This window comes from Antechinus flavipes, chromosome 2 (genome assembly GCF_016432865.1).
Source record: "Antechinus flavipes isolate AdamAnt ecotype Samford, QLD, Australia chromosome 2, AdamAnt_v2, whole genome shotgun sequence".
NCBI classification, from domain to species: Eukaryota; Metazoa; Chordata; class Mammalia; order Dasyuromorphia; family Dasyuridae; genus Antechinus; species Antechinus flavipes.
This window is the reverse complement of record NC_067399.1, coordinates 549,222,332-549,245,121: the sequence shown is the minus strand read 5'-3', so window position 1 is coordinate 549,245,121 and position 22,790 is coordinate 549,222,332. Positions and strand designations below refer to the sequence as shown.

Here is a 22,790-nt window from a genome sequence, read left to right as displayed (position 1 = left end):
GAGAACTATTTTCTAATCCTTTATTTTCACTATTTTTTAATGACTGAGTTCTAGTTTTTGTTTTTTAATCTTAGCTTATATTATAAAGCCTAAAAATAGAACATGGTACTCTAACAGCCCCTTCGTAAAGACCTTGTTCAATTTCACAGAAATAAAAATAGTACTTAATATCCATTTCTCTCGCAATTGTGACTTTGTAAGTAATGGACAAGTAGGACTCCTGATTTGGTTGTCAGGATTCAAAATACAGGACAGAAGCAAAAGTTTTCCTTTCTCCAACTTCCCTCACTAGGTGAAGATTTCCCAGAATGCAAGACAATATCAAATTATGAATTCTAAAGCAGATTCTTACTGAATACTATTTAATTTAGTAGGTCCTATAGAGAACCAAGCTAAAAAAAAATGACAGTTAATATATTTGGCTTTAACTATTCAAAACAAAACATTAAATGCCTATTATAAGTAATGTACTGTGAATTATGTAGTTATTTAGGTGATGCTGGATATATAATTATTCAAGCTGGTACTCTATTCATGCTTCATAACAAGTAAGAACTCCTCTACAAAAATTGGTAAGCCATATTATTAAATAAAAGATTATCCTAAAACTGTATGACATTACCTTTTTGGCACTTTCAGGACCTGCTTCATCAAAGCGAAATCGAACAATTCTGAAATCTTTACAATAAATAATTAGCTCTGTTGGATTAAATTTGAGTTTCTGATTGGGGCCTAGAATCTTCTGTTTCCGTTTGTTGTCATTTACTGAAATGAAAAAAGATTTTAAAGGAAGAATATTGTTAAATTATGTTTTTAAATTTATACTATCACCCATCAATAAAGCTTATTTTAGTAAAACATTACTTAGAATGTTGAAATTGTCATAATTTGAACACTAAATAATTTAGGCTTTCATCTGCTCTTTCATGTTTTTCACCTGTCCTTGAGAATTTTGTGGGGGAAGGGGAGTGTGGGGAGGGTTGGGAGTTGACCAAGTACAACTAGATAAATGTTTTTCAAATTAAACTACTAAAAAGTATCATTACCCAGATGAAATTGTTGAATTCAAATTCATTAACTCAAAAATGATAAGAATAACCAAGACAATATAAAAAATTTTATCCATGCTACAATAATTATTCATTTACTTTAAAATGACAGAACTCATTCATATAAGAGGACAGCAAGTAAGGATCTGTAAGCCAAATCCAGCTTGCCACCTGCTAAGAAGAATGTAAAATAGGTTTGTTTTTTTTTTAAACAAAATGTAAATGTAAATGGTTTTTACAAAATTATAGGCAGTGGGCTGGATTTGGCCTAGAAGTCCTAATTTGTCAGTCCTTAGAATAGTGTTTCATGTTTACGAAGCCATATGAAAAAGATAATGTAAATATTATCTCTATTTTACAGATAGGTTCAAATAACACAAACAAGGCCAGATAGATAGCATATGAGTGAGGATTTGAAACCAAATGCTTTGGTTCCAAAGCCCAGCACTCTTTTCACTTATCACATGTTGCTGCAAAACAATAGCTTTAAATTAATTCTTTTAATCTTATTACTTAAGACTCATAATCCTGTTGAACCTCAAGTAACATCTGACATCAAATACAAATTTTAATGAAATCTTTTTCATTAAATTAAAGTTTAAAGTTAATAGAAGTCTAATCCAAGTAACTTTAGACTCCTGTATCAATTCTAATTCCTGAGCAAAATCATACTTGTTAAAACATTTTACTAAAAGTATGTACATACCTGTTACAATCTGCTCAATACAGGTTAAAGGGACATCATGTTCACCAAGGAGAAGGTTTTTATAATGAAATTTCTGAAATTTAAAAAAAAAATCACTATTTTGGCTTTAAAAGTTTTCAACCCTGCTGAGTTATATACCTATATTTAAACTCTAAAGGAAGGTTCTTATGTCTCTTTCAAATAAAAAACAGAAAAACAAAAATAAAAAGTATGCAGCCAAGGTAAAATTTTTATGATAATCCAGGATAAATCCTACCTAGCAAGATTTCTTGGTAATATTTAATAAATATATATGGAGTAGGGATGGGATTGGGGAGGTCAATAAGTCATCAGAATGTGTACAAAGGGGGAAAAATATTACTGACTTTGCTGCCTTCTTTTAAAGTCTTTGCTGCTGTTCAGTTATTTTAGTCATGCCCAACTCCTTTATGACCCCGTTTTGGGGGTTTTCTTAGCAAAGATACTGCACTGGTTTGCCATTTCCTGTTCCAGATCATTTTGCAAATAAAGAAATTGAGGCAAATAGAGTTAAGTATCTTGCTTAGGTTTACAAAGCTAGTGTTTGAGGCTGGATTTGAACACAGGTCTTTTTGACTTTAGGCTTCCACCTTTAGCACCACCTAGTTGCTGAAAGTCTGGGGAAAGCAATTATACTTACTATATTCTAGGGATAGTTCTGTAAGAAACTATAATCAGATGTAAAGTGAAGTTGGGAATCTAATTCACTTTACACATAAATACTTATACCTATAGCTTATAGGGGAAAGTATTTAGCTCTATCACCATAGCTACTCCTATTTCAATGAAGATCTATGAGGAATTTTTAATGCCATTTACACTAGCTCATATTAATTGTGGAAAATTATTTTTATGAGCCAAAAGCTTATTAAAGAATTGTTCATTCAGTTTTTAAAAATATCATTTGGTAAACTATATTTTATTTATTCACTTGTCCATTAGTATTTTTATTATTTTTCAAACTCAGTAATTCACTTATGAAGAATTCAAATTATTGTCAATAGGGCAATCTATAAAATATTCTCCCAATTTATGGTTATAGATTTGGGTTGATCCATCTAAATACCAATGACCAAAATTAAGAATGTGGATAAAATGATCATATGGAATAAAAAAGTGTTTACTTAAATGCTTATTAGGTGCTAAGTGTTATATTAAGAATAAGGAATACAAAAAAGATAAACACAAGAATTCTGGACTTGAATAGATTCCTTCAACCTACAAATGCTTATCTAGGAAATCTGATAAGGAGAAATTTTAAATCAAAAGAGGAAATTTAATTTCTTTTCATGCCAAAAAAAACTGCAGTATTTTGATATTTCATATCAAAAAGTTTAGATGGTGAAAAAATTTCTAGCACTGACATTTTTTCAAATAACTATTATTCATACAATCAGGCTGATTAAGGAACATGCCATACTCACCAAACAAGTTATTAAAGGCATATAAACTAAACCAGCAAAACACACACACACACACTCTTACATATTTATATGCACATACTACAAAGTGTCCCTTAAATACTATAAAAAATATATGTAATATACAATCTTCAAGCTGGGATACTTTCTCTCTTCATATCCAAAATATTCTCAAAAAAACTCTGTTTCGAGTTCCATTATTTGACAAACTCTATCATTAATGTATTTGCTGAAAAGACAAACTTATTATATTTTTCTTTGAAATTTATACAATATTATCTGATATGGTAAAAAGACATAAAATAGATAAATGTTTAACAAGAAACAAACCTGAAATGGCATTGGATCATCTGTAATAAATGAAATTTTGAAATTACTGCATATCAGTTTTCCCCATAGATCATACTGACTTGTGTCTGTTGCAATGCATTTCCTCACAAAATTGACTTCATTTACAACTATTTCTCCTTTAAAAAAAAGAAAAAAAGTTAAATATACTTACATTTATAAACTTGTTACATATACTAAAATATATTAATATTCGGTAAGCATTACTGTAGCCTGTCTCTGATTTATGTTATATCTTCAGTATTATCAAAGTTTAAGACAAAGAATGAAATGCATGCAAAAATATCCCCTGCAGAAGTCTACACAGTATAAATATGACAGAGAATACCTGGTATTTCAAGTTCTGAGTCCTTTAAGTTAAGGAATTGATTGACCTGAGAGCCCAAGATATAATATGTCAGCAGGGTCAAGAACAGGCCACAAACTTCCTCTTCATCTCAAAAATTAATAAACCTTCTCCACTCTTTTCTCTTCTACTCCTCACTCAGATAATGCCAATCCCAACTCCTCTGTAGGTACCCAGAGTACTATAGTCTGCCCCCTTACCTCTCTTCCTCTCCTTATTTATGTTTGATATCTCCCTATCTACTGGTTCCTTTCTTACTATCTAAATGTGCTAATGTCTTACCCATACTTCAAAAAACAAAACATAAAAAAACTTTTTCTAGGCTTTACCATCCATCTCTTTTCCTATCTCAGCCAAATACTAACAAAAGGTATCTGCACTCATTACTTCTACTTGCCCTTCTTTTATGTATTAACAACTACAATCCATTTTCCAAATACATTACACAAATGAAAATGTTCTCTTCAAAGTGACCAATGATCTCTTATAAATCCATTGGACTTTTTTTTTTTTAATCTTCTATGCTTCTTGAATATTCTGTAGCACCTGACACTGTTAACCTCTTTCCTCTGCATGTTTTCAAAATTGATCTCTTGGTTCTCTTCCTATCTATCGATGGCTACACCTCAGTCCCCCTAGTGACTTATCAACACACTTCCTAAATACGGTGCACCTCACAACCTCTTTTCTATATATACTCTTCTCACTTAGTGACCTCTAAAATTCTCATAGGCTTAAATTATCTCAATACAGTCAACTCCTAAACCTACATCTACCTGCCTATTACCAATCTTTCTCCCCAGCCGATTCCATTATTATCTGAAACAACAAATCTAAAATTATTATCTTTTCTCACAAATCCAACCCTCTTTCAATCTTCCCTTTTTCTATCAAAGGCAACAAAACACTTCTAGTTTTTTAAGTACTTAACTTTGAATATCACTTAACTCCTTATTTTCTTTCACTTCACACAGAAAATCAATAGCCAAATCTTGTCATTTCAACCTTTTTGATATTTTTTCCATCCATGTCCTTTTTACCATTCCACAAGCACTATTTTAGAGTTCATTAAGTTATATGATTTCCTATTGCTTCTAGAACAAAACAAAGATATCTATACAGCTTTTTAAGTGCCTTTACAACCTGGCCTTAACTTTCTAGTTACATTATACATTACTCCCCTTCCTTACATTATATGGTCCAGTCAAACTAACTCTGATTATTAATAGTACTATAGACTTTTAATAAGTGAATGTTAATTCTGCTTTTGATTTACTGCTTAATATTGATTCTTAGTAATGCCTAGTGGGGATTCACTTGGGAATTTTACTCCTCAAGACTAAATTTTCAGCTTTATTTTGACTACAGTAATAGGAAAACAGGTGCAGTGACACCCCCACACCCTGAACATCTTTAATTTTAAATTGATTGAAACTTTCATTTGAAGTCATGTTGGAAAAGCAATAAATTGTACATCTTTCTAAATGTTAGTAGCTGAGAGTACTTAAATGAATTAACATTTAATTTTTCCCAGAACACCACACTGTTTATTTTCTCAAAATTAAAAATGTATCTGTTATATAATGTACAGCACAAGGGAATATAAAATTTCTTTCTGAATTTAATTCACAACAAGATTTGGTGATTATTCACTAAAGGAAACATCATTTTAAAATAGCTAAAACAAAAATTTCAATATGTCAAATTTTCAATAATTTACTAAAAATATATATATATGTATGTATATATATATATAGATAGATAGATCAACCTTCAACTTTAAAATTCTAAAACAACATTCAAAACCAAAGTCACTATATTAATATAACAGAACAAGCACAAGACTAAGAACTGGAAAAGTATATTCAGATTTGAGCTTTGTTTGTCTTTGGATAAATCACCCTCTCTGAGCATCAATTTTCTTCTCTAAAATTAAAGTTGAACTAATTATTTATGGTCTATTCTTGATCTTTAAAAATCCATGACTGGCACTGACTAGAGTGATTAGTCAATGTTTCCAGAATAAATAACAGAAAATTGAAGCAGAGGTATAGGTTAATGTCTTGTTTTATTATCATCATCAAAATAATTAATTGTACAAAAACTAATTTCTAATTTAATGTCCTTCAAATAAAAATGAATTGTTGCTTAACACGAAGAACATGATTTGCCAACTCAAAATAAACTTTTGTTTGTTTAAAAATTTTGTATGCCTGCTAAAAGTGTTAAACCTGAAATACTAAATCCTTTACTTGGTAATAAATTTGGAAGAGATAAGTAAAGAAAAATGGAGAAGATAAATGAATAGTTATATTAGTATTCTCTTACTGACTTTGAAATTTAACACAAAGATATCAAAATACTATTTTTGTAAAAAATTAGCAAACTTCAATCAACTTGCAAAACAAATTTACATGGAAGAACTGGCAATTGTCCTATGCTAAGATCAATGATAAAGAAATCAAAATAAAGATCTCAAATCCCTACCAAAAAAAAGTCAAAGTCTGTCCAAGTTCACAGTTGCTGTTTCCATGATACCATCTATCCGTTTCATTTTCTGCTATCCTTCTTTTGCCTCTAATATTTACCAACATTAGTATCTTTTTCAATGAGTTCCATCTTCTTATATGGCCAAAGTATTTAAGCTTCAATTTCAGGATTTGTCCTTGCTGTGAATAACCTGAATTAATTTCTTTAAGTACTGACTGATTTGATCTCCTTCGAGAATCCAACAGATTCTCAAAATTTCTTTCTAGTACAACAATTCAAAAAGCATTAATTTTTATGGTGCTCTGACTTCCTTATTATAATCCAACTCATACAGCCATTGCTACTGGAAAAATTATACAGATCTCTGTCCACAAGGTGATGTCTGGTTTTTTGTTTTGTTTAGTTTTGGTAAACAATCCAGACTTGCCATAGCTTTCCTTCCAAGAAAGAAATAAGATAATTCATGACTGCAGTGATTTCTTCAGCAATCTTTCAGCCCAACCCTGATACAGTTTCCATTTTTTCTCCCTCTAGTTACCAGCAAGGTTAAGACTAATTGCCAAAATCTTAGTAATTGTTATTTTAATGTTAAGCTTCAAGCCAGTTTTACACCCTCTTTTTTCACATCAGAAAGGTATCATACAAAAATCTGAGATTGTTAATATTCTCCTGTCAACTTTAATTCTGGCTTTTAAAATCCAACCTAGCATTTTGCATGACATACTCTGCATACAAGTTAAATAAGATGACAATACATAACCTTGTCATACTCTGGGTTTGGAAACTTAAACCAAATAGTTGTTTCATGTTTGGATCTAATTATTGCTTCTTAGCCTGAATACAGTCAAGTAAGATGTTCTGTTATTTCCATCTCTTTGAGAACTTGCCACATTTTGTTGTGATCCATAGAGTCAAAGGCTTTGATGTAATCAATGAAGCAGAAGTAGGTAAATGTTTTTCTAAACTCCCTTGCTTTCTCCTTACGAGAATGCTAACAATTTGGTTTCTATTTTCTCTGCCTCTTAGAAAACCAGGCCTGATTTTCTGGTAATTCTTGGTTCACATATTGCTGAAGCCTATTTTGCAGAATCTTAAGCATAATGTTGCTGGTATGTGAAATGAGCACAATTTTTCGGTAATTTAAACATTACTAGACATTGCCCTTTTTTAGAACTGACACGTAAACTGATCTTTTCTAATCCAGTAGCCACAGCTGAGTTTTCCAAATCTGCTGAACTTTAACAGCATCATCTTTTTAGGATTCTAAATACAATCGCTCAGTTACAATTTCATCACCCCCAGAACTTAACAGTTAGCAACATTTTCTAAGGCCCTTTCTTTATATGCTCAGCATTTAGCTTAGGGTCTGTCATAAAAGTAGGCACTTAATAAAAATGTCCATTGACTAATGACAATGCAAAAATTCATATTCAAAGGGCAAAGATCAAAACTGAAATTTAAGCTCTAAATTCAAAATGGTTATTTATAAAGAAAGCATAAGATAACTTTCAAGTTATCAAATAACTGCTAAAAAAATTCAATGCAATAAAGCTCATACCCCTCTTAGAGGCGATTTTTTTCTTACTTTTTTTTCCTTAAAAAATTTTTTTTCATTGATATTTTTTTTAAATCACCAAAAATTTCAATTTCCTCCTCCTCCTTCTTCCCAGAGTCATACTATTTAATAAATATTTTTTAAAAATCAATAGAACCAATCAAGACATTTTTTAAAGTATGAAAATATGTGCAATATTCCTTACAAATGGACCTTTCATATCTACTAAGGCATGAAAAGCAGAAGTGGAGGGTGGAATTATGTCTCTTTGGAGGCCTGTGATACTTTTTTGATAGCTGAACATTTACACTATTGTAATCATTGTGATTACTGTTTTCTTGGCAGTGCTTACTTCATTTACTCTGTAACAATTTATATGAATTGTTCCATGTTTCTCTATATTCTCATGATAATGATCTTCGATAGCACAATTATATTCCATTACATTTAAGTAGCACAATTTGTTTAGTCATTGCTTAATCAATGGGGATCCATTTTTGTTTCTAATTCTTTACCATAAAAGGTATTACTTTAAATATTTTAGTGCATACAGGGACTTTTTTCTCCATGGTTTCCTTGGTGGGTGTGTGTATGTGTATATATCTACTAGTAGAATCAGCAGGTCAAAGGGTATGGACATTTTAATCACTTTCTTTGCATCTTACTGATTCTCTCAAAAATTCTCTTTAAAGAGAGCTTAGAAGCCAACCAATTCTTCATTTCCCACTAGCACACTGCTTGGTTTTTGACTCCAACATCATCATGACTTCATTTCCCACTAGCACACTGCTTGGTTTTTGACTCCAACATCATCATGACTCCATGCCAGGTATCCTCCCCCCTTTTTTCTGTGCTATCTTTCCGGAGTAGATTGTTAGTACTTTGAAAGGGATTGTCTTTTTCTTATTTATATCCCTAGCACTTAGCAGAGTACCAGCACAGAATAGGCACTTAAGTATTTCTAATATATTTCTCTTAAGAGATTCTGAGCATTCTTTTATATGATTAATAATTTGCTACATTATTTCCAATAAATTACTTGTTTTCTCATCCACATGAACATGAAGCAGCACAGAAGGATGTGAACTGGATAAGGAGTAGGAAGAAGAAGGACACTGATAGATATGAGCTCTATAAGAGCAGTAGGTAAGAGCTTTCAGTGAAGGAGGAAAAAATATATAATTTTTTTAAAAATTGAGCACAGGGAAAGATAACCCTACAAATCCCAATCACCACTGAAATTAATAATATTCATAATAATCGACAAATCAACATTTATTATGTGTCTACTAAATGCCAGGCACTCTGCTAAGCACTACGGATATAACTACAAAACAATCTCTGTCTTCAAGGACCTTGCATTCTAATGGCAGAGAAACATGCACCTATGAGTACATACAGAATATGTATTAAATGAATAGAAGGTAATTTACAGAGGACACTAGCAGTCAAGGATCAAGAAAAGCTTCCCATAGAAGGATTCCAAAAAGTAAAGCTGAAAAGGTAGTATATTTTACAAGATAAGAGACAGCAAAGGGCTGTGGTCTGAAGATTGAAAATGTTTAAGAATAAAAGAAATTAGAAAAGGATTAGATAGTACAGAGCTTTAAATGCAAGACAATGGAGTTTTTATTTCATCCTAAAGATAATGTGGAGTCACTGGAGTTTGGGGGAAGGAATATGATGAAGGTAAATTAGAATGGGTAAAGATTTGAAGCAGGCTGACTAAATCAATGGACATTCCAAGAATCTAGACTGGGACCTGAAATACAATGCTGCTGTGTAAGTTAAAGGGAGACTTATGTGAGAGATTATTAAGGAGATGGAAATGACATGATTTGGCATTTGGAAATATGATGAGAATTGGGAGTCAAATTGGAGATTGTAAATCTCTATGACTAGAAGGATACTGCACAAAAATTCAAAATAGTAATACCTTTAAGAAAAAAAAAATGAGCTCTTTTTTGGACATGTTGAGTTTATAATGGCTATAAAATACCAAGTTCAAAATATTTACAAGGTAGCTAGCTCATGAAGTAGCAATAGAGTTAAATGTGGGAGTCATTTGTATAGTCATATGTCAGTCAAGAAGCAATTGTTAAGCACTTACTATGAGCCAAACATTTTAACTTTGGGAGATAGTCTTCTGAAAACCTACATTCTAATGGGGAAGATATATAAAAAACAAGATATTTATATAATACATATGATGTAGATAAAAGATACTCTTTGAGGGAAATATATTACTAGTTGAAGGGACAGGGAAAAAAACCTCCTGGAGTAGGTGTGATTTGATCTGAGGAAGGTCAATGGATAGAAGAAAGTCAGGGAAACTAATTCACACAGATGGGGGCAGGCTATTCTAGGAGTGAGGGACATCTTTTGCCAAAGTATGAACATGGGGGATGGAGTGTTTAAAGAACTACAAGCAGGCCATTGTTTTTGTGGAATACAGAATGAATGAAGGAGGTATCAAAGAACTGGAAAAGTAGGAAGAAGCCGTATTATGAAGAGCTTTAAAAGTCCAATAAAGGAATTTCACTTGACTGTGGGTGTAATTATCAGATGGGTTAACATAATAATGTATTTGAAAAAGGGCCTCCATTTCCTTCAAGGATCAGCTCAAGCACTATTTACTCCATTAGGCCTTCTCTTTCCTCCTCAAGTTATATAATTCTCTTCTGTGCTTCCATCACACTCTTCTTCATAGAGGCTTATATGTGTATAAGTCATTTATAAAAGACTATATAACAGTATTTATTATACAGGTTTTCTTGAAATAAAAATTGATTGCTTTAATTTGAATCCTCTCATGCTCTACTTTGTACATAATAATATTTTATTATTATTTTCTACTTAAATTTAAATAGTTTTTTTTTTTTTTTAGTACACAGCAAAGAACAAAAGAAAACCTACAAGGAAGCAAAGAAAAGCAATATACCTATGGAAATGTGTAGTATTTATTATATAGGTTTTCTTGAAATGGAAATTTATTACTTTTTATTAAATCCTCATATTCTGTTGTATGATAATTTTTTTTCTTCTGTATTTAAGTTTAAAATAAGTTTAAAATAAAAAAAAAAAAGACTATAAACTCCTTGAGATCAGGGATTATATTGTTTTTTCATCTTTTTATTCCCAGAACATAGAACATTTTTTCCTACAAAGAAAGCACTTAATGTTAAACTTAATTCAAGTTTCTGAGACTGAGAATAGTGATGCACCTACATGACAAAGAGGCAAGAGTGGGATTCTTTTTGTGAGGGTTTTTTTTGGGGGAAAGAGTAATAGTTTTATTTATGCTAATATTGAGGACCAATTTTATTTATGCAGATATCATTATTGAGATGATAGTGGAACATGTCAATGAAAATTTACAGTAGCAGGAGAAAATAACTGGCTTATAAAGCTCAATGAAAAGTTCAGAACTTGAAATGTTTATTTCGGAGTCATCAGCAAAAAGATTTGAGCTGAAACCATGAGAATGTATGTATTCTATCAAAGACAAAAAGTGGAAGCGGAGAAGGAGGATAAGCATCTGATAAGTAAAATCAACTTTCAAGGTGACTAATACATTTTTGTATTATTACATATATGGAGAAATCTTATATGCCTCAATAAAATTTGGGGGGAACTAATTTGATTGTTACAATGAAACAGTAAGAATCCAAGACATAATAATACATCGGGTTAAATGACAATATAATGGAAAGTATAAATTTCAAGTATTCAATTCAAGGTCACAAGTATCTGACCTCGAAAGCTGTTCTGCCACTAAACTCTGTAATCCAAGTAAATTCAAATAACTTTGTTGCGGTCTCAATTTCACCTATAAAATGAGAAAGACTGGATTAAATGACCTCTAAAATCCCTTGAAGTTTTGAATTTATTATCCTATAAATCCCTTGGACCAGATATTCATATGCATATTCAAGTAATCTTGTTTCTAATCATAATATAACTATTGTGCCACATACAGGGAATGTTAATAATAAAAAAAAAAAAGCCTACAGGAAAAAACAAAAACAAAACACCCCTAAGCCTCTAATTCCTGCTACAGCTCTGAAAAAGGGGGAGTTATATAGATGGAAAGGCTTTTATTTTTACATATTCATGTTTTTCCTCAGCTTGAGATTCTATTTTATAATTTGAGTACCACTTAAATATGGTCTGATTATCTCTTTATTTTGCCTACTAAACTTTTACTAAAGTAAAGTGGTATAATGACTCAAATACTTAGAGATCTGCAATTTTATCAATCTGGAAGCTCCTTCCAATAATATAGGTAGATCTAGGTCTTTCCATTTTATACAATTCTTGTACACAAGATTATTTTAAAACAAACAAATTCTAAATATCTGGTGGCAGAATCAGAGTTATTTACATATATTTCATTGTAAGTGCATTAAAAAAGGAATTTTTAAAAGCAAATCAAAACCAACTTAATTACAATCCTTGGGGTATGAATATATGCTTAGAATTAACAGCATCTGATGTTCATATAGTACTTTAAGCTTTACAAAGCATTGTATATACATTACCTCATTTAATCTTCAATTAAATCTTTCTCTAATCTTTAAGAGTTCTAAGAGGTAAGTACTCAATACTCACAATGATCTGTTATTTCATACATAAGGACACTTCCTACCCAAAATTCAGAAAACATAAATGGTAACCCCACACATTTCCTTCCTTAAGTTTACCACAAGGGATGATCCATTATGTTAGGGGTCTTTCTCACCTTCTCTGGACAAAACTTAAGGATGCCAGAGGTAAATACTACAGAGAAGGAAACGAGTTAAAAGACACTGAGTGACTAAGTTGTAGTCATAGAGCTAATAAGTGTCAGGGTTGAAAATTGAATCTCAGCCTTTCTAACATCAAATCTAGTTCTTTTTCTACTACACCAGGTGACTTCTAAAATACTTTGTGTACTTCATAGTCTTAATTTTTTAGAAAAGGGACATTGGTTATCCTAGGGTGATCCATCATGTATGGAAATATTCAAATGCACTTAATTTAAAAATTTATATTTCCTATTATATTTATTCATCTGGTTAAAAAGTATTTTTTCTTCCAAAATGACATGATGCAATAAAATCATTCTAGTCTTAATTTTTAATTAATTTTACTTAATAAACAAAAAATGTCTTTCAAAGGTGCTAAAATTAAGTATTTTTAAATGATGATGAAGAGATATAAAGTATAAAATAAATGTCACATTTGATTTTTAATATCCTGTTTAAGATTGGTATAAAATAAGAATTAGAAGAATTTTGCATAAATATGCTATTAACTCTTCTAAAATGGTTTCTTAAAAATTCCAAGGGATATTTACAATAATTTCCATTTAAAAGCAACTTGCTTTAGCCAAGAATCCAGTTATCCCTATGATAATAAATTCCCCTAGATTTACTAAGAATTTGGAATAAGATATTATTTTAATGAAATATATTCAGTGTCAACCACACAATGAAATACAATTTCTCAAAATACCTTCCAGGAGGGAAAACAGGTGTAGTAGGCAGATTGCTGCCAGAGGAAGATTAAAAATTGGTGGGGGAGAAAAAGGGTAAAGAAGGAGAAGGAGAATTCATTTTTAGAAATATGTATAGAAAAGTGTTTCTTTATACATACAAGCTCTTTTTTAATTAAAAAATCTGTCAATCCAATATATAATCTTTTTTTAACTTGGTATTACCTATTTTTAGAGTCAATTCAATCAAAGACATTTCCCATTTTAAAACTGATTTTTGAAAATGTTTGCCAAAATTGACTATATTATAGTTAGTATCAGAATTGAGAGACCCTCTCAGATCCATTGGGTCCAATTTATTCCTTGAGTTCTCCTCAATAACATCATTAGAATGATTATATAAACTGCTTAAGGACCTTGGGTCATAAGAAGCTCAACTCAACCACACCTATAAGGAGCAGCCCCCTTCTCTCCTTATTTTAACTATTCCAATTCAGTTCAACTTAGTTCCCCAATTAATTAAGTGACTACTACGTGTAAGGTTTGAGGCTGAGATATAAAGATAGAAATGTCAGTCCTTGTCCTCAAGAAACTTTCATGCCACTGGGGAAAATGCTGTGCTATGTGTGTACTATGCCACATTCAATTACATAAATATTTATTAAGCAATTTGATAGTCACTGGAGATATACAAACAAAACTGTCCCTATTCTCAAGGAGTCGAGTTTATTTTAGGTACAAAACATACACATCAGTAAATACAAATTTAAAATAATGAAAAATGATTTCAAAAGAAAATGTTTTAACAATTGAAGGAATGACAGAGATCATACCTCAATTGTGTCTTGAAGGAAACTAGGGACTCTAAGGAGATGGGAGACATTTCACAAATGGGGAACCAATGGGACAAAATTCCAGAATAAAGAAAGCTAGGATAACATGTGAAGGGAACAGCTGGTAGGCCATTTGACTAGACTGCATAATGTGTGAGGGACAGTATTACTAAATGAGACAGGTAACAAAGGAGAGACCTATGGAGGAGTTCCCAGGATAGCTATTTATATACCCATTCTAAATCTGTATCTGGGGCCTTTACCTCAGCTTCCTCTCCCCCTCAACACAAAACATGACAAGAGAGAAACAGAACTCTACTCTAGATTCTAAAAGTAATAAAGTTTCTAGCAATCTACCTGTATGACATTGGGCAAATCACGTTAAGTTGGTTGTGACTCAGTTTCCTTATTTGAAAAGTGAAGAGGTTGGACCAACTGGACTGTGAGGTCACTTCCAGTTCCAGATCTATGATCCTATGGTCATTCAGTCTATTTTACTGCCAACCCAAGGTTGGGGCGTGACAAAACATGATGAGATTTGAGAAGGCGGAAAGGAATTCCAGTACAGAGAAATACAGTAAAAACTGATTTAAAAAGAGGTCAAGATGGGGTAGGAAGACAGCCAATCCAACAGTGACCACCTGGGAAAGAACTAAACAGTAAAAGTGTTAGAAGGATAAAGAATAGGATTAGGACTGTAAAATAAAGGGTAAAGATGGAATGCTAAATGATTATGAGCAGATAAGTTCAGAGTTCATAAACATCAAAATTGAAGATTATGGTAAGAGCAAAGGTGAAATCATTTCTCTAACTGAGGTATAGAGAATAGGTTATGTAATTGATGGACTGAGGAAATAAAAAGCAATTTGTATGTTGAATTCTCCTAATATGAGACTTTGTTAAGTGCTTTGATAAAATCCAGGTGTATGTCTAACTTATGTTACCCTGGCAAAAAAGAAATTAATTTAGAATAACATTTGTTATTCTTCATAAACTTATACAGCTAATATGACAGTGATCAGCCCTTCCTTTTCTTTTGTGGAGGCAACTGGAGTTAAGTGACTTACTCAGAGTTGGTTTCACAGCTAGTAAGTGTCAAGTCCCTGAGGCTAGATTTTTAATTCAGATCCAACTGACTCCAACTAGCTGAAGTTCTGTCCACTGTGCCACCAAAAGTCACCCTTTAATGACTATTCTAAAATTCTGTCAAATATAAAAGTTAAACTCATGGGTTCCTAATTTGAAGAAACTATTTTCTTCTAATTTCTGAAAATCAAGAATACAGCATCAGAAAGCTCCCTGACTTTAGTATCAGAGAGGCAAGTTCCAAACCAGCTCTGTCAATACTACCTATATTATAGTGACCTGAGCAAGTCCTGCACTTCTCTGGTTCTCAATTTCCTCTATAATATGATATGACTGAATGAGATGGTTTCTAAGATGCCTGTCTCCAGGAAGATAACAACTCTCCTTCTCTTATTATTTCTCCACAATCACTGATAGCAGTTCAGTGATCATTATCTGCAAATAGTTTTCACACCCCAGGATATAATTCATCAAAGCTAGGTGACTATTATTCCTTTAAAGCAGCTAGGTTTTCTTATCATCTACTCATTATCTTAGACTTTAATTTCCTGTTACTCACTTTTGTTTTTGTCAACTTCCCACTATGCACAGAAAACAAATACAACAAAATACACCCTTTGCTTTAAGTTTCTCTTAGTTACAAGGGAAGGTTCAGGGGGTATTTTATATAAAAAAGGGATCTACAAATACAAAATACAAAAACAAACACACAAAAATTTGAATTAAATAATTCTACCATTTCTCTAATGTTTAACCTAACTTGTTTGTTATTTGTAAACAAGAATAAGATTGGCAATATTTAACTCAATGGGTTACTGAGAAACTCAAATGAAGAATATGTTTAGTGCTTCATGCAAAGTAATATGTAAATGTCAGTTATTTTTTCTTTGACCCATAAGATTTTTAATTTCAGACATTTTTAAAGGCATACTGAAGAAGATCATTCTATTTTCATTACCCATTTTCATTATCAATTGTTTATTTAAATATTTCAGGATTGAACTGTTTCAACTTCATGCCAAATATTTTGATCAAAATTACTCTTCAGCTTTAAAAAAAAAAATTCTAATCTTTGCTGACAATTTGTCTGTCTGAATGCAAGCAAGCTAATTCAGAAATGACTCAAATTATCATCAACAAGTCTTTCTGTTTAATATAGGAAATTTCATTTCTTGTGATAATAATTGGTACATACCTATTCTCTTTTCAAAGAAAATGTTCATGGTATATTATTAAGCACCTGTTCTCTGTCCTTCCTGAACCATGATCAGCAACCATATACAAAATACTTATCTAATAAGATCTATAGAAAGCAAAACAATTTTTGAGGTTTTACTCCACTACTCTCAAAATATCAAAATGATTTCAGATAGAAATAGACAAAGTTGAATGTTTTAATAATAAATCAATATACTATTAATGAAGCTATGACTGATTCTAACATTTTTAGAAAATAATTTATAATTATGGGAGACAAGTCACTAAACTGTTCATATCCCTTGAACTGGTGATTGACTAGGTGATATACTTCAGGAATGCCAACGGCAGAAAGACTTACAAATATAACGAAATATTCATAGCAGCACTATATCTGGTAGCAAATAACTAGGCACTGATCGATTAGAGAATGGTTCAATAAATTGAGGCATACAAATATGAAATTCTGTGCTATAAAAGTAGAAAGATAAGGAATTCAGCAAACCATGGGAAGACTTGTATGAACTAATACTGAGGAAAAATGACAGAAGCAATACAATATATATGAGTATTAACAAATGAAAACAGTACTAAGCTTATATACAAAAAGCATAAAGTACATACTTCTCTCAACAGATAAGTGTGAGAATATTGGTATAGAATGTTTTCATAGGCTGTCATATGTGGTAAATGGGATCAGTGAAGAGAGGGTATGTCAGAAAATGACAGGTGTAAAAATATCAAGCATTAAAAAATTAGCAAAGCACTTCTTTTATAGTTTTACTCCAATGATAAAAGATTAAAAACATTTAAATTTATTAGTTCCAAACTTAGTAAATGATTACTATACTTAGATGAATCTCTGATTTTATATTTTAATTCTTAAAGAGTTTGCTATTTAGGTATTGAAATTAGTTCACTGAACTAAATGCTAAAGTCTATGCACACAATACAATACTAGGAAAGGTAGCTGACACATAGCAGCTTCACCTTTCCTAGCATCAATTTCTTCCATCTGTAAAAAGAAAATTCATCTTGTCTCTCAGCAACCCTGCCTCTTTTCAGTTCAAATGCCCCTTCTGCATAAGGCCTTTCTTTATATTTTCAGCCCAAAGAACTCCCTTGCCTCCAAGCAAATTCCTTTGAATACAGTGTCTACAGACTATACACTTATTTGTAAATCTATTTTTCCTCTGGAGATGATTTCCCTGAAAACAAGAATTGTTTTAATTTTATCTAATTTATTCTTCAACACACAATATAGTGACCGGTACATAATAGGTACTTGATGCCTTTTAACTCAAAATATTATGATTCTTAATATTTCAACAATTAAGTTTTGTGTACAAGCTTATCTGCAGTCACAGGTGACTTGGCTGAGTTTTGATTTTTTTTTTTTAAATTTCTGGATTCAATAAAAGCCACCACCAGTTTCTAACAGTACTATTTGTTGTTCAATATCTTTTAGAAAAAAGCCTAACTGTCTTGCTCTTTTAGATGGCCTTGAAGTCTTATTGGTGAAAATTGAGGGTGGAGAGCCAAGAAAGGAAAAGGAAAAACATAAAAGAGTCTTGTCTTAGGCAAGGATCTTGGTTTTATTCATCTCTGCATAACCTAAATTGCCTTGAATATAGCAGATAGTCACTGTATGTGATTGAAGATTTTCTTTTCAGAAAGTTAAAGCAAAAATACATACTAAAACTTTTATTCTTTAAGTGTAAGACTATAATTATTTGCAAGTAAACAGAATGACTTGGATGTTTGTGACATTAAAAATCATTTATACTATTTATAGTATAATACCACTTAATAACCAATTTAATTCTAAATATTTTTGTTAGTATTTACTATTGCTCATATTGAGGAAAGGGCTCTAGTTAGCATAGTAAGTAAAAATATGTAATCCTTAATAATGATGGAACAAATTATGAAAATATTTTTAAGAATCCAAATTTGAAATCTTTACTTGTTTGGACAGAATCTAAAATTTAGATAGTGCATTTGAAAGTATAGTGCTTCATTATTTTTTCAAAAAAGTAATTATATAAAAAGTCGTGCAGAATTAGAGCATATACTTATATCAGTTTTCTTATAAGTTTACCTGAGAAAAAATTATCAGAGCATAAATGAAAAACATTAACAAAAAAAGTATTTGTAGCTAAGTCTTTATTCAAGTTTCATTTTGTTAGAACATTTGAACACTTTAGAAGAACTAATATTTCTGTCAATATATTTTCATATATTAAATTTTAAAACAAAATTTAAAGTCCATCTATTCATTCAATTAACCAGCAAGCCTTTAAATTTTAATGGAAACATTTTAGATGTAGTACAGTGCCTTCCATATAACAGGTGCTTAATTTATGCCAATTTGTTGAACAGTATAAAATAACTTTTTTTAAAAACTCCCAAAACTGCAAATATAATGTATATTTCAGTTGCATTTTAAGTTCTAAACATAATTTCCTAGAAATGTGAATATTTTATCCACTAAACAGTTTAAGATTCTTTCCTCAATACTTCATGAAGCATCCAGCAATTTTATCAGCAACCTAATTTAATAAAATGAACACCAGACCAGTAGTCAGAAGACCTGGATTCAATCACCATCTTGTGTGAAAGTGAGCAAACTAACACTTTCTTCATCTTTGTAAAAACAAACAAACAAAAAAAAATCAACACTATATATTTTCTCAAGTCCCCTGCTGCAAGAAATCCTTTTGACTTTTAATGAATTACTTTTAATGAAAACTAATGGAAGAAACTTTGCAAATAATGCTAATATTCACACAACTAATTACAAACCATAATTAAAAAAAAAATCTCTAAGTCTTAAATCCACTCAATCCTGCAATCCATAAAAGCTTGACACAAAACACTAAAAAAAGTTAAGTTTTATTAAAAGCATGACTTTAATATGTTGTTTGGTAATCTATTACTTTGGATTCTCACCACTGCAAATAAAAAAAAAAACAAGTTAACTATTTCCCACTGTATAGCTGTTTCCAAATATTTTTTTTTAATGTCTTTTGTTGGATTGGAGTCAAAGCTCTGCCATTTATTATTTGGTCTCAGTTTGCTTATCTGTAAAATTAATTAGTGATCTTTGCCAACTTCCTGTTCTAAGTCTTTATTCATACTATCCTGATTCTGGATAAATTCTAGCAGCCTTAATATTTTAGTGTATAAAAATTAAAAAACAGGCAAGACCTTCCTTTGACTAAGGACAGCCTACTAGAGAAGCATTCAGATGAAACAGCATTATCTGAATATTAGTTGAGATCCTGATTAATGTTTACCTGGCAAAAGCACTGGTTCCAGCTTTTTAATCTTGGGTTCAAAATTCCTCTTATCTTCATCCTGAAATATATTAGAAAAGCTTTAAATTTAAGACTTTCTTTTAATTTAAAGTTTTTTTAACCTTAAGTTTCTTTTCTCATTTGGTATGAAAATTTAAGTAAAATTTCCAAATCCATTAATTATTAACGCCTAAGGCTCATAAATTGACAAACTCTTATTTCATCTTCTACTGAGTTCTTCTTAGAGTTCTTAACTGAGGTCTAACGAACTGTTTAGAGTATTTTAACAACCACCTTTCACTCTAATTGGCTTTCCTAGTATTTCATTTTAAACCCTGAAAAGGGAGTCCCTAAGCTTTACCAGTCTGCCAAAGGGGGACGTGACACGCACCAAAAAATAAGTTAAGGTCCCTGGTAGAAAGAGGATCTCAGAATTTAAAGAATCTGCTGGAAAACCTGCCCATTGCCTTCCTCCCCCGGTAACTACATAAGTTGTTATTATCATTTACCCTTATCGCGACAACCTTCGGTCCCGGGCAGCCGCAGCAGGGCATCGGGAGAGCTAAACTAGGGGTGTCCCGTCAGAAAGCAGCGACGCGAGTGGGTTCAGACGGAGTCGCCGCACCAACTCCCACTCTAACGAAGGAGCAGCATTATGGACGCCGACTGAGCTCATTACAGGAGTAGAAGAGTTTTAAAAGTTTCCTCGGGACAGCCTGGGATTGGGGAGGTGGAGGAGGAGAAAGGAGAGAGGGAAACTTTCTCCGATCCGGACTCAGTCTGGGGTTTGGGGACTCGAACCTGAGTGGGAACGTTGGGGGCAAAGTTCCCACTACAGGAAGGAAGAAGCCTCCTCGTGAGGTGGCTCCGCGAGTGGGACACGGGACTCGTGGGTGGCCGCCTTCCCCACCTGGGAGACGCGAAGCCCGAACTACCCGAGTCAGAGGACAAGTCTCGACCCTCTCTCCGCCCCACCCCCTCAACCCCACGAAAGCCCAACACTCCGAGGTGGGGGGAGGGCGCCCCCAGGGTCCCGATCGCACGAGGACGTGATCGGCGACTGGGGAGGAGGAGGGGGAGGGGAGGCTGTTTACCTGTGGCGGAGGCGCCGGCGGCAGGAGGTAAGACTTGAAGGTGGGTCGGGGCGGCTTGGAGAACATGGTGCCCCCCCACTGCTGCTTCCTTTCTTCCCACCCTTTCTCAGCGGGGGTGGTAGGGGTGGTGGGGGTGGCCCACCCCGATGGGGGGCGGGGGGCAGCGGCGCAGGCAGGGCTGCCTTCCTTCTCCAGCCACGGCTACGGAGTTTCCCGAAGGAGTCGCCCAGGCCGTCTGGGTCTGCGGCCGCTCCCCCCCACCCCACTGGGCGGGCGGAGACAGGAGTGCCCGGAGCGGGGAAGAGGAGGAGGAGCCGTGGGGGCCGAGCCAGGAGTGACGCGGCCCCTTGAGTTCCCAACCCCCGGAAGGGACCTCCCCGCCTCCGCCCCCGCCCCACCCCGCGGGAGGGGTGTTTTGGCGGGGGAAGAGAGTGGAGAGCAGAGGTAAAGGTGGAGGTGTGTGGGTGGGCGCGCACGCGTGCGCGCGCACCGCTGCTCAGGGAACGAGGCACGCGACTTTGCAGCCCTTTGCCCCAGTGCGCGCGGGGTCTCGGTCGGGCTGCCCGGGCGCCCCCCGGGGCGCGGGGAACGGCGGCCATGTTGAGCAAAGAGACCCAGGGAGCGGGCTTCTACGGCGGCACACAGGGGCCAAATGGCCCCAGCTGCCCCGGAGGTCTCTTGGAGTTGTCGGCCCTCGGACCGTGCTGCCTCTCTCGCTCCACTCCCTCCAGTCTCTTGGACAGCTCCCTCGACTCATGCCTGTTAGTCATCAGTCTTCAGGGAGTCGTTATTTCCATAAGAGATCTGACAGCCCCGATTCCCTTGTGGGGCTCCCAGGGAGCTGTAGGGGGACCGTCACTCTCTGTCCCTAGGGCGGGGAGGTGGGACCGGGGCCAGCCCAGACCAAGGCTGCACTCGCTGGTCAGCACCAATCTGTGAACTTAGAAAACTACTCTTTAAAGGATAAATCATCCTTCCAAGCTCAGTCTGGCCTTTGCAGATTTACGAACACAATCCTTGCAGGTGAAGGCAACACGCATTTGTGAAGGAGTGAAGCCTGATCCGTCCTAGGTGCTCTGTAAATATCCGTTCGAGTCTCCCTGTGTGCGAATTGCTGGGGAGTCAAATGGAAAAATAAGAAAGAGCCCCTTCTCTCAGGAAACTCACATCCTCCTGAAAGTCAGATGGAAAAGTCCACTGGACCTTAAGAAGGATTTAATAATGCTTGTTGATATATGGGTGAGAGCACTGGTGACACCTGAACTGGATCACAGGGGCAGAAATGAGGGAGCTCGTTCTAGGTGTATGTAGGGATCCAGTCTGTGATTTTCCCAAAGAAACAAGTGCGAGTTGGGTGGGTACACTGTAGCAAGATGGAATGGCCTGGGTCTAGATAAGGCCCCAAAGCCCTAGGCAATATAGAACTTGGGAGAATGGAGCTACAAGAGTGGCTGGGTGAAGAAGAGGATGAAAAGATATGGGTGAAGAGTCAAAGATGTGACTCCAAGGTTCTAAATCTGGATGACTGTAAGAATAGAGAGGGGTGCTCTCTGTAGGCATAGACAAGCTTGGAGCATGAGCAAGATTAGGGGCAAAGAATTCTATTTTGCGCTTGTTGAGTTCAAGCTGATGTTAGAACTTGGAGATGAAAAACAGAATCAAAGATTTCGAGCTAGGAGAAATACCTCAGGTTTAAATAATGCAGAAATACTATAGTCACAAGAAGTCACAGTTTCTCTTTTTCTAATCTTGGAATTAAACTTCTAGAAATCAAGTTGTCTAGATATGGGAAAGATTCCTTTCTAGACTCCCACCCTCTCCTAGTTAATAATGTTAATTACCCTTTAACTCACAAATCCTGGTCCCTTTGAA

The 22,790-nt window shown here is 34.1% G+C and overlaps 1 protein-coding gene across 1 annotated transcript in view; it reads right to left on the bottom strand.

Annotated features, from left to right (window-relative positions):
- Nucleotides 1-21,250, bottom strand: part of MTMR10 (myotubularin related protein 10) — a 63,316-nt gene extending 42,066 nt beyond the window's left edge. Inside the window, exons 1-5 of the mRNA XM_051980948.1 lie at nt 20,919-21,250; nt 19,825-19,885; nt 3,525-3,661; nt 1,756-1,828; nt 623-765 (exon numbers count right to left, since the gene is read on the bottom strand). Coding sequence (XP_051836908.1) covers nt 623-765; nt 1,756-1,828; nt 3,525-3,661; nt 19,825-19,885; nt 20,919-20,984 — 480 coding nt within the window. The 5' untranslated portion in view covers nt 20,985-21,250. The remainder of the gene's footprint in view (nt 1-622; nt 766-1,755; nt 1,829-3,524; nt 3,662-19,824; nt 19,886-20,918) is intronic.
- Between the last annotated feature and the right edge of the window lie 1,540 nt (nt 21,251-22,790).